At 41.4% G+C, this 12380-nt stretch overlaps 1 protein-coding gene across 1 annotated transcript; it reads right to left on the bottom strand.

Annotated features, from left to right (window-relative positions):
• Nucleotides 1–236: 236 nt before the first annotated feature.
• Nucleotides 237–6666, bottom strand: COMTD1 (catechol-O-methyltransferase domain containing 1). The gene is made up of 7 exons (XM_030951448.1): nucleotides 6377–6666; nucleotides 4994–5118; nucleotides 3906–4011; nucleotides 3031–3149; nucleotides 2728–2782; nucleotides 1207–1340; nucleotides 237–634 (listed from the first exon to the last, which is right to left on the bottom strand). Exons 1-7 carry the CDS (start codon nucleotides 6456–6458, stop codon nucleotides 482–484), a joined length of 774 nt encoding a protein of 257 aa, XP_030807308.1. The 5' UTR covers nucleotides 6459–6666; the 3' UTR covers nucleotides 237–481.
• Nucleotides 6667–12380: the final 5714 nt, after the last annotated feature.

Below are 12380 nucleotides of genomic sequence, written 5' to 3'. Positions count from 1 at the left end.
AAGGAATGACTTACAATATTTTTAGTCTGAGAAGGCTAGCAATCTCCTTGATGTCATTTCATTAAAAATCCATTTTTCTATTATGACTATAAACATTAATAAACTGCACTTCTTTTCCTTTTGATGGTACTGACTGATTATTCCATTATTCAAGAGGCTCTTCTAGGACAGAAAATTACTTTGTTGTATTGAGGCTCTGGGACAATCTATAGAGGGGGATTTTTTCAACCACTCTCTTACAAGGACAATTTCACATAAGTTTATTTCCTTTATTACAATTAAAGTAAGAAACCATAGTAGATCTTATAATAAATCTCTGTTCTCTACTTAGTTGCCCTCAGGATCCAGCTGCTCCTAAAGTCTACTTTCCCAGGCTATGCTATCCAGTGGAGATATAGGTTAAATTGAATTTTTTTACTGTTCCACCTCCATTTTTCCTGATGATTTGATTGATATTTCTCATCTGCTGGGCTTCCTCGTGTTACAACTTGAATGCTAATGTGACTCCATCTCCCACTGGGAGCATGCTGATATTGACACGCGCATCCCTGAGAAGCTTCTCATTGAGGCGGTGGATACTCTGTGCTGCCAAGTCATCCTTCCTTGGTTTTAGCACCTTTCCATTCCAAAAGACCTATTGAAAAAAGAAATATGATGCACCTCCTTCGTTCTAATATGGTCCTTGGACCACAAAGGAAGCTTTGGAAAAGTTCCTGTATATTTCTTAGAGATTGATATTATTTGTTGTATTTCAGACATCTAATGATCTCTGACAGGGAACTCTCAAAAGTAAGTGGGATTGAGAGTACACAGAACTTGCTAATTGTACTTCTACTGTAGATTTGAAGCCAAAATCAAAAAAGATGTCTTTAAAGATAGGTTTTTTAAGAGCTCCTATTTGGCTGCCACCATAACCCCAATGGTGCCTGAAGTTCAATATCCTTTGTTTCTTGTAAATGTAGTTAATTGATAACTTATTAATAGTTACTGATTACAAGTGCTACTTTTGATCTTGTGTAAGTACTATATATAGGCTACAAGACAAACAAGAATAATACAGAGCATTCTCTGTAATGATAACAAAAAAAATTCTATGATTTCTATTAGTGTTTTATATAGCTTACCTTAGGAGTTTATGTTGAATTTTCTTTTTGATTGTGTTATATGTAACTGCCTGTGCATTACCATCAGAACTGCAATACTTACATTATCAATAGCTATTATTCCCCCTTTCTTTATGAGGTGAAAGCATTTTTCATAGTACTCATTGTAGCTTTCTTTATCGGCATCAATGAAAGCGAAGTCAAAGGTTTCCGCTTCTCCATTGGCCAACAGTTCATCTAGATGAGCAACACAGTGAGTTGTTATACCCTGGTTAGTGCTGTGTAGGAGGAAGTAATCCATTTGTGTCAAAGCTCTCATTAAATGTTTTCTGCTGCCTTGACCATGCAGCCTATTCCTTCACAGGTAATTACTAGAAAAGCTTATCCCACAGAAACCAATCTAGACATTATGTATGCCATAAAACACGCAGTTACCGAGGTCTGCATGCTTAGGAGTTTGTGGACTAGCTCCAAACCTGAAGGATACAGCTGGGACTGCTGAAAGGTACAGCAAAAACAAGTCAAGCACTTTGAAATTGGACATACTCTACACCTTCAGCTATTTTTACAGCTGAGAACTGTTTTCTTGAGTGGATTAGAATTTTTCTCACTTTATGAACAGGTTCTAAATGCTAATCTTTGCTTGCAGATCAAGGGCCACGACACAGGTCATGAACAAACCCTGTCAGAGATATTTACAGTAAAAAACTACTGTAAGTAGTCCGTCTCTGGGCCAAGGCAAGTAGAATTCAGTTTTAAGTTCTCCTAAAGAGATTTATTGACTGAGAATTCCAAATTGCCAGTTTCAGAGGAGGTGATTTCTGTCTCCTAAGGTCCTCTGACGCCCTTAGCCTCTGTCAGCAGATCATCGTTCTGTCTGAAGCAATGCCTGGACAAAGCATTGCTTTGATAGACTTCAAGGAGTGTGCATAGCAGCAAACTGCCTGTATTTGCCTCTAGAAAGGATGGGTTTGAAAGTAATACAAGGTTATCAGGTGGGGATCCACCAAATACCTTTGGTGGAAACCTTCTGCATCCAACAATCCTAGAAAATGTATTGTATTTTCAGAACATATATTAGTATTTCCTCTGCCCCACATTTTCTCTTTCCTTGAATAAGAGAAGTCATTCCCTCACTAATGGCCTGGCATGCTTTTGGCACATCCTAAATTTGAACTTCTCTGAACACAATTCAGCCTAAGTTATATATTGGCTTCTGAATTTTTTCTGCACCTCAGCCCTTTCAGGGAACTCTTCCTCTCTTAACAAAGGAATACTTGCTTAGAATGGACAATGCTAAGAGAAATTTGGCTTTGTTTGATTAATCTGTTTTAATCAGCTTTCCAGAAGCAGTATAGTATTTGATAAATTAAACAAAGTGATGTACAGGACAGCTGAGTGACCAGTACAGCCCACACAGGACAAGCATTTTCTTCCTCTCTCCTAGTAGGTAGGAAAACTGTGAATTCCTAAAGATTTTTATTTTTTAATATAAGAGAAGCTGCCTACCTATTAGCAAAAGGGATCACATTCACAACCATATTTGGTCTTAAATTTCATCACTATTGCATCCCTCTTCTATTTCTAGGAAAGGGGAGACAATTTGTTATTTCAGGTTACTTACCAAGTGTTTGAATTGCTGGCTTAATCCGCAGGTCAATTTTATGCTCTACTCCTGCCTAAGATGAAAAAGAACAGTGTTGATAGTAGGCTGTTAGTAGGCTGTACTCAGGGAGTGACTGGGGTTCAGATAGTTTTCCTATTATTTCTGGATTCCAAACACCACTTATTTTTCTTCCCAAACAGAACTCTATCAGCCTCCTTTAATAGTAAGAATATTTCTGTGTGAATTTGCAAGTCTAAAATAACAAAATCTCTTCACATGTAAAGGCAGCTGTCCCCATTGTGTACAGGAGATGCTGCTTACCTCCTTCCACAGTGGCCTTCCAATTTTGGCATAGTCCTCATTTATATCACAGGCAATAACTCGGCCATCATCTGGCAGGACAAGTGCCATACTCAAGGCATTATAACCTGTGAAGACACCTAGGAAAATCATAAGAGACATCAACACGTTGTGTTGTGGAAAAAGGGTTACAGGGCTCTCTTTAGGAATAAAATCACCAAAGGAATCAAGGATGGCAATTTGTTTATAGACAGTAAAGATTTTTCATTTTTCCTTATATTTTAATGTAATGGTAGGTTGAGAAGAAGTTTTTTTTTTTAGCAAACTTCAATGTTAGCTTTTTCCAAAAGGCTCATGGACAGACAAGGCAGAGTCTGGTCTTGAATGTGTAACCTAGAGAGACTGGATGAGCAGCAAAATACCAGGGAATTGTAACAGCCAGGCCAAGAATGAAGATGGTGGGAAGCCATACCTGGCTGCTCAGCATCAGTCTGTCTTTTAGGACATCCTAGTAATATAGGTGTGTCAAGCAAAGTGGATTTGATACAGGGCCTGTGGAGCAAAATCTCTTCTTCTAGCAAGAAAGTGATACAGGAAGGACAGAATACACCCTGTCCTGCAACTGTTGAAGACTCAAGAGATCTATTTAGCTCAGTTTTTCAGATTGCCTCAGAATGGATGAGCCATCCATGCTGATGCCGGAACTACTTAATGCACAGTTAGACAAAGTGGCAACCAAGTGCAAATCAGACCCTCCTTTTCATGCTGTAGTTTGCCCACCTGTTTGTTGACAGTTATGCAGTACCTTCCTGTATTTGGATATTTTATGTTAAACATGGCTGTTTTTGGAGAGTGATAGTCAAGAGTTTTATTTTACTACAAAGTGACACCCTTACCTATTTCAATAACTTTCTTGGCTTTAATGAGTTTGGCCAAATTTGCCATAAGCTGAGCCTCCTCACAGGACACCATCATTCTGCCATGGGGATGATCAGCAGTGAGCTAGGAAAGGGAAAAAAAACCCCATATCACATCAAACAAAAATCAAATCTACCAAACCAATATCCTAAAGAAAAAAACCCACTGAAACTCCAGGAAGAACAGACACCTCTGTCTTCTCATTTTAGATCGCTTTGTGGATGGAGCTAGATGGAGCCATCTATGAGCCAGAAATTGGCTTGAATTTAACTATAAGTAAGGAGGATGTTATGTGTGTCATAAGCAGTGGGTATTACCATGGCTGTGGCAAATGCAGCAATATCTGTAACTAAATGGAGAATCATAGAGGAACTTTGACTGTGAAAGTCCTTTATTTCTGTGAATTTGCACAAACAGATGTGCTTCCTTTAAGATGTGTAGAATGCTTTAGTGAACTGCTAGGTTCATGTCTGCCAAAGGTCAGACCATGTAGTCCAGGCTACATAATACAAACTTGGAGAATCTGTGCCCATCCCAGGGTGGAAGGGCTCTTGGCACTGAGGAATGGGCAATGGGAGAAGCAGGAATGTGCCATGACAGTTGAAGGGAAAGTATATCTTCCCATTTCTTTTCTTCTGCTAGGGATCATTCCAACCAACCTCTTCCAGCACTTAGTATTTAATTTCTTTTATAGAAAAACAGTTTGTTTCACCTGAAATGACTCAAACCTGAGTCAGGGTATCTGGTCTCATCTCTGACACTGGAGCCTGATGGAAGACATCACTTCTCTGAGCTACAGGTTCCTTACATGCCAACCAAAGTGAACAGAAGTAATTTGTTCAAGTCCAAATCAAGTGCAGCCCTGACACATGGTCCTGGGAGCCAAGGATAGAAAGACATGTCTACAATGTATGCCAATACTATTAAATACTCATGTAGCTAGCCCTGAACATAGAAGAGTCTGGGTATTACCAGTATAAAAAACCCCTCTAGTGGGTATGCAAATGAGACAGAGGAGGGAGATGTGACCAGGATCCCAGCAGCTCGGGGTGTGGGTGATACTGACCAGACGCAGCTTCTTTAGAATTGGATGTTCCCGCAAGGAGTGATCCAGTATGTATTGCCGGAGAGGACTATTTTTCCTGATCATACCACTCGGCGTCCCAAAGATGAAAGAAGGGTATCTTTTACCTACCAAAAAATAAGTAATAAGAACTTTTACACTTTTCAGTTATTGCCATTTTAAAGAAAGTAAACATTGAAGTATTACTAAAGGTTAAAAAGTTCTCTGCTGTAAAACAGCCATGAAGTGCCACATAGCTGGACAACCAGGTGGACTATAATTTTTTCCCCTTCTCCTTTTTAGCCTCTAAGATGTCCAGTCCAGGCCTCCAAAGGCTGAAAGAGAAAGGCTTCAGTACTGTGTTGTTCAGTGGCCAATGTGATGGTTACAAACTGCCATAATCTTACAGGAAAAGTAACCCCATCAAAACTCAAAGGGCAAGTTTAAAGAGAGATACATGAATGAGATGCACAATTTTCTTAGTCTGTGGTCCTTCTTTTGCAGATGAATAGAGGCCACCGGGTTTTAGCTCCATCATCTGATGTGTCTTCTCAAACCCTGTGCTCTCCTCATGATGCTGTCCTGCCCTCCAGCCAGGGGAAATGTGGTATTGCAAAATGCCTTCTTTAGCATGAAACCAGTAAGCAGACAAAGTAGGTGCTGAAAGTTGAAGTTTTAGTACATGTCTACTCAAATACAGAACTGACTGCAGCTTTCATGCCCAATGTTTCTTTGACCAAATGGATTAACTATTTTGAAGAAATAACAACAAATTCATTTCCACATCTCCTGGTAGTTGTTTGCTACGACAGAACGCTTTTATTTCGAGGGGTTTATTTTCTGTTAATGGTTCTATTTTATAGACGATCACGCCGAGATGTAAATTATTTCAACAACTTGCCTTAAATCAAAGATTAAGCAAGTGCCCGTGTTACAAACCCAACACCAGTCTCCTTCCCCTCCTGGATCGTGGGCTCGTTCTTCCGGTACACCCGGGGGGTGGAAGCGAAACTGCTACCAGAACAATGCTGTGCGCAAGGACCACACCCCGGCCTTGCCGGGCTGGCCGAACAAATGCAGGCAGGGCACCGGGCGGGCAGCGTGTCCTCGTTTTCGCTGGACTTTGTCCCCGGCCCCACACTGCGGTAGCTGGATTACAGGGAGCGGCTTGGGCTCTAGGAACACCACTGTATTTACTGCAGCAGCTCAGCAAAATAAATCTCTGCCGGCAGCCCCAAGGGGTCTGCTCCCTGACGGCACCCGGGACCCCTGCCCGCCCTGGGACGGATCTGCCGGGCGCTGCTGTTCCCGTGCGGCCCCCGGCGCGGACACGACGAAGGCGCAGCCTTCACATCTCCGTGTATGTGGCTTGGGGGCGCCGCTTACCTGCAAGCACACCCGCGGCAAAGGCGACCCCCAGCACCGCCGTCCCCACGGCCACTTCTTTGGGCACGCTGAGAAGCGGCATCTTGGAGCCGGCAGCGAGGGGAGCGGCGCCGCCGGGTTACGTGCGGGGCGCTCCGCCTGCCCGGGCGGGCGGGGCCGCGCTGCCCGTGGTGCCGGCCCGGCGGGTTCGGCTCGTCCCGGTGGCTCTTAGCGTGCCGCTTCCCCGCGTGCCGGATCCTGGGCTGGCTGGGGTGGCGGGAGGGTGGGTCACCCGCGGGAGGTGTGCGCCTTCCTCTCGGTGACATACTCGGTTGTGCTGCGTAAGGTGACAAAGACAGCACCCGGGATTTGTGCCACCACCTCCTCAGAGGCTGGTTGTGGTACAGCTTCACCGCAGTCTTCGTTTTAAAACATACCCAAGTGTGCTCGTAATGGGCTCTCATGAAGCCTTTCACAGAAATATGCCCGTAAGAGGCTTGGTACCCCAACTAGCCCGGGAAGTGAGCTCTCCTTCCCCTAGGACACAGGTTTCTTTGCAGCTGAGGCCTGAGCAATTACTCGTCAAACAGCATGAAAGATTTTGGAATTTTAGTCTTGTGACCTGTGAGTCTCCAGGTGAAAGGAGTCAGGGGGGATTCTCCAGTGGAGGGGGAATGGGACCTCGTTTCCTCCGCTGCTGTTTCAGCCCCCTTCTGCAGTACCTTCCAGGTGAGGTCGAGCAGTGCCCTTGCCACTGCCTAACAGCCTTGTTGAGGGATCTCATCCCTGGCCAAATCTGTTGCTGAGGGAGTTGGTTTATAAGTTGGTTTATAAGTAACAAGTGATTGTGTAATCTTTTTTATGTCAGCCTAAACTTTTTTGTGCTTCTGTGCCTTTTGGAGATGGGCTGGGAATTCAGGTTTCATTTTGTGAAGTATTGGTAATATCTGGGTCTTGGAAAACACAAGCAAAATATGGAGATCTATTATTTTGACATTCTATGGGAGATGAAATTAGTGCCATTGCACACAGACTAGAAATACATAGGAATGGATTGGGTTGCAACTTGGCCTCCACAGATGTAGGATGAAAGCTGGTAAAAATTCCGTTTTGGCGCATATTCTATCTTCAGAAAGCCAGATGAATTGTGTGTTGGTAGGTTTGGATGAAAACATATCAACTACTTCCCTATGCTAGCAAAACAAATGTCAGTGCAGTTTTAGTCAGTGTTAGTGCTTTTTAAAGTACATCTTAAGTGTGGGATTAAGTATATCACCAGGGTATTTATGGGAAATGTATTTGCCAATCACTGCATTTTTAGTGTGTTAGAGCTTATTTACAAAGACTTGCCCCCAGAGCTCTTGTATTTCTTTTGCAGCAACTAATCATGCCACTCACAAGGGAGTCTGCTGTGATTTCTGATTTGCAGAACAAAGTAAGACATATGATCTGTCTTAGCAGATAAAATAACTTCCAGTTCTCTTCTAGAATTTATTTGATTTTGAAAGCTGTGAGTGTTGTTGGTTTCTTAGTGGCTTTTTTTCATTCAGCGTCTTGTCACTTTCTCTGTGTACATTTTGAGTTCGTAAATGAGAGCATTTCATCCCGTCTTTCAGAAGATGAGTTATCAGCATGTGCTGCAACGTGTCAGTTTTAGGCCGACGACTGTAAGAGGCAACAATTCTTGCGGCGGCCATAAATCAGATTTGTGACGGTGCGGCTCCATCTAGTGATTCTTCTCTACAACTGCAGCCTGAGGGAGAGGAACTGTGGGTTACTCTCTTCCATGAAACACACTAAGTGCAAGCTTCCAGTGTTGTGTTGACCTCTCGACTCGAAGAGATGACCCATTTGGATATCTCTGGGAACGTCAAGTTTCTGAAAGCTCCAAGAGAATTGGTGACCTGAATTGGTAATATACTTGAAAGTGTTTCTGAAATTCCTCCCACCCCCAAGCTATTAATCAGTAATAGCTTACCTTTGCTGGCAGTGTCAGGTGTTTTACCATATCACTGTCCTGGACAACAGGTTGTTTCCTTTAGATAAAGAAGTCGATTTTCAGATATCTAAGATATGATGAAAAACTTTCATGAAAGGTTCAGAAGAGTTATAATCTCCCAGCTGGATAGAATGGAGCCATCAGCTTTTCTTTGAGCCATTTGCATTTTCAATTTGCTTAACTCTGTGATATATATGGAACAGAAAACTTTGATTAACAGATTTATTAGATATGTGCTTGCAGTGTGCTGTGGCTACCTGAGCATTTAAACATTTTGGTAGATTTCTGCCTTCTACTTGTGCTAAGTAGGGTGAAGGCTACCTAGAGATTATAAACTGAGGATAATATGGGCTTGGATACAAACCCCACTGCTCCCTAAATCTGTAAGGTCAGTCCAGTTGCACAGACTTCATGGGAGTTCAGGATTGCTCCCAGTGCCATAGTCAGGAGGCATATTTGCTATGCCTGAAAGTCCCTTCTCTCTTGGACTGCATTCTAGAGAGGGTAGGAGGGTTTTGGCAGCATGTTCAGGCTGGAGCCAGAACATGATCGCATTTGTAAAACATATGGAGCAGGACAGACAGGATAGGGGCTGACCTCAGGGTGTACAAATCCTCATTTTATTCATATAGATAATCTATTCGAGGTTTTACAGACACTGGGTAATTGTTATATGAAATAGCCTATTCTTCTCCTGAAACCTTCCTTCCAGGACTGTTTTTCTATGTGAGAATGTTGCACACCATCTGCCTCGGTGTCATCTGTGTAGACTTATTGTAGAAATGGGACTGGCAGAGAGTTAGCCTACTGATAAGGCTGTCATCTCACTTCTGGGTTTCTGCCTTCCATTTGCAACTATTTTTACATGGACCAGTTGTGCCTGGTAACTGAGGCACCACTGTAAAATGCTAAATGACTTGCCCTGAGTATAGAAAGTTTTTCCTTTCACTGTCCTCAAAATTTACATTTTTTTTTCTGCTGTTGTTTTTATTTCCCTCTTCACTCTTCCATGTGTCAACTACCTGAACTCAGCCTGCTCTGGCAGGCTGTGCCTTCCAGGTCATGGGTGATGTTCTGTGGCCTCCTCCAAGGTGGTGGTAAAGAGTCATGAGCATCTGATTGTCTTACTTGCACTGGAAAGAAGTAAAATCTATGGGTGTTCCAGCCTCTGTCCAGCAGGAACAGCCTGGGTATAGATGACTCTTTCTAAAATCATACTCACTCTGTGGTGGAAAATCACTGTGTATCACAGATATCCCAAAGTATGTACAGGCATGTTTGACCAGCACAACCCACTGGAAATAAGCCCTGCATGTATTGTTGCCCTACACATTTGTTGAAGCTGTATTGGCCTGTGACACTGGAAAGCATTCAGTGGAGTTGCATGTTGTGTCTGCTTCATTCAGGCTGCAGTGGTGTGGCTTCAAGTGTAATTTAAACGTTGCTTACTTAAAATCTCAGTTATCTAGACATTGTTCTCCTCTGTTTACAATGAGGATAGCAGTTACACAGTCCTCTAAATAATGTCAAAGTGTTGAAATGCAAGTGTAAATGCTACATGTGTTTAGTTTAGTGAGTAAAGTGGAAAAATGTTTGATGCTTGTGTACAGCTGAAAGAGAAGACAGCTGTCTTTGTCCCCAAACGCTTGCAATGTGAATGTAAAACCATGTCATGGGCAGGAAGTGTAGGGAATTGGATTGTATTGAGCTGTGTGCTTGGCAGTAGCCTAACTCAAATTTCTGAGGAGAAATCAGAGCAAAGTTTAAAGGAGTGATCATGAGGAAGGAAAATGAAGTTTGGAGCTTTTTAAAAGTTTACATCTGGTATAAGTGCAGAATGAGTAAAAGCCCAAATACAAGAAGAAACCAAAGAAGAATGCATTCATGCATTCCTATGGTCAGATTAATTGCTGAAAATGCTGGTTGGGTTGAAATTCTGGGTGAATGGGACTTGAATGAGATGAGAGCCAGGAGAAGAAGTTGTACTAAGCAAGGTAATAAGACCTTAGACAAACCTTTTAATTGTCAAGATGAAAATACAATCTTGAAAATATGTAAAAATATTTCTGCTTGTTTATGCATAGCTGAGTGTGAAGGTTTGGAGTGAAATGAGGGTTGATAATGAAGAGTTATATGTTGAGTGATAGGCAAAATAGTAATTTTTATCTATATTGATGGAGCAAAAAGTTTGATCTTAGCCATCCTCAGAAAAACGTTTGACACAGATTGGGATTTTAATCTGGTTTAAGAAGATAGGAGGGAAGAGGCGTATTTGCAAGTTGTCTGCACAGACACTGGATGAATACCTGCATAGATTGGGTCTGATACTCAGAAAAGACATCAGGCCATGAATTCCTTACCTTTTAAGATACTCACAAATAAGCAAACCCAGAAGCATTCAATTGTATTTCTTTATTCTATTTTAATAGGTTTTTGTAATATCTCTTTTTAAAAAATTGATACAGATCTTATTCACCATATTTGTGTTCATTCATCTGTCTTGGGTGTTGTGGTTGAAAAATGTGTATATTTTATAATTTTACAGTCCACAGTGTATATCCCCTTGCCAGACCTCGATAAATCACTTGATGGTATATTTTAGAGGACTGTACATGAAATTATTTTTTTATTCACAATTGAGAGTTCTTATTTTTTCTAATTGGTTTTGCTATGTATTTGTCTGTTCCATCCCTGTTATCTTTCTAGTATTGTGCTTAACATTTAATTGTGCAGTTCTGTAAAGCAGGGTATGCCATTTAGCAGCATAACCTGCTTGACCTTAGAGACAGTCATTCCAGACATATTTGTTGTAGCAATTTTTTCCCCCATAAATGTTCATTCATCTTCTCAGCTAAAAATCTTGGAATTTTTAGAATGGTATGTTTTTTTAACAAAAAAAGTTGCGATAAATGAAATTGCTCTCAAATTTTTTTTTGGTTGAATTCAGTAATTTGAAATGACTAATAGTTTCCCAAATACTCATCATTGCTTTTGAAGTCATCTGGATTTTTTATCAGATGAACTGTAAGTAGCAAAGCTTCCTTTAATATGATTCATTGTCCAGCTGGAGGGTAATCACTGAAATGGAACACAGACATGAACAATGACTTTAACTAAGTTGGTTCAGCTACTTTCATCCTGCTCAGCTACTTCTATTGCATTCAGTCTTTTGTGGGAGCTTTTAAAGTGTGTCTTTCCATAACAGCTTGTAAAGGCTGTGGTACCTTCACATCTATTTCAAGGCTAAGATATCAACATTTCAAATGCTGCTGCTAAGAAAGCAGGTGATTCATGAGCCCATAAGCCTTAAGCCATTAAACTTGCAAACAGTGAATGGTTTAGAAACGGTTTTCAGCTAGAAGCATTTTGACATATTGGTAAATATTTTCAGGCCTTACTGGCTTACAGGCCAACATTTTGAATATATATGACTACTTTTTGCAATCTCATTACAAGACTAGGTTGAGCTTTGGACATACAAATATCGTGAGGAGAGATAGCCCCTGCCAAGCAGCATAATTCCCAGTGCAAAATACATTAATGGCTTCAATGGCAATATTCCACAAGTATCAAGGACTGTAAAACTCAAATTGAGCTTGACTGGGGGAGACCCAGTGAAATGGCTTGTTCAGTGGCCCAGCTTGACAGATCCAATGATAGAAGCAGTTCTCGTGACAAAGGAGTCAAAGTACATGGATCAGAGGCACATTGAATTCCTCAAAACAGGTGTCAGACTTTTTTGAATGATCTCCTTCCAGGTCACAGTCCAGCCTCATGCTTGGAACAAGTGCATGGACTGTGTTTATTACTGAAGAATAAAGCTTAACATTAATTTGCTCCTACAAATGGTCCCCATGTGATTGAAATAGACACAGCTTGAGTGGAGCATTCTGCTTCACTTACAAAGCCTGCTGTAAGTCTCAAGAAGCTGCTCCACTTAAGCCTTAAATTGTGTAGTGCATAAACAAAATGTGAGAAATGTTGCTCCTTATCACTCTGATACAAATAATTAAATTAAAGAAGCAC

Source organism: Camarhynchus parvulus, chromosome 6 (genome assembly GCF_901933205.1).
Source record: "Camarhynchus parvulus chromosome 6, STF_HiC, whole genome shotgun sequence".
In the NCBI taxonomy this organism is placed as follows: Eukaryota; Metazoa; Chordata; class Aves; order Passeriformes; family Thraupidae; genus Camarhynchus; species Camarhynchus parvulus.
Note: the sequence above shows the minus strand (reverse complement) of the source record. Positions and strands in the feature narration are given on the sequence as shown.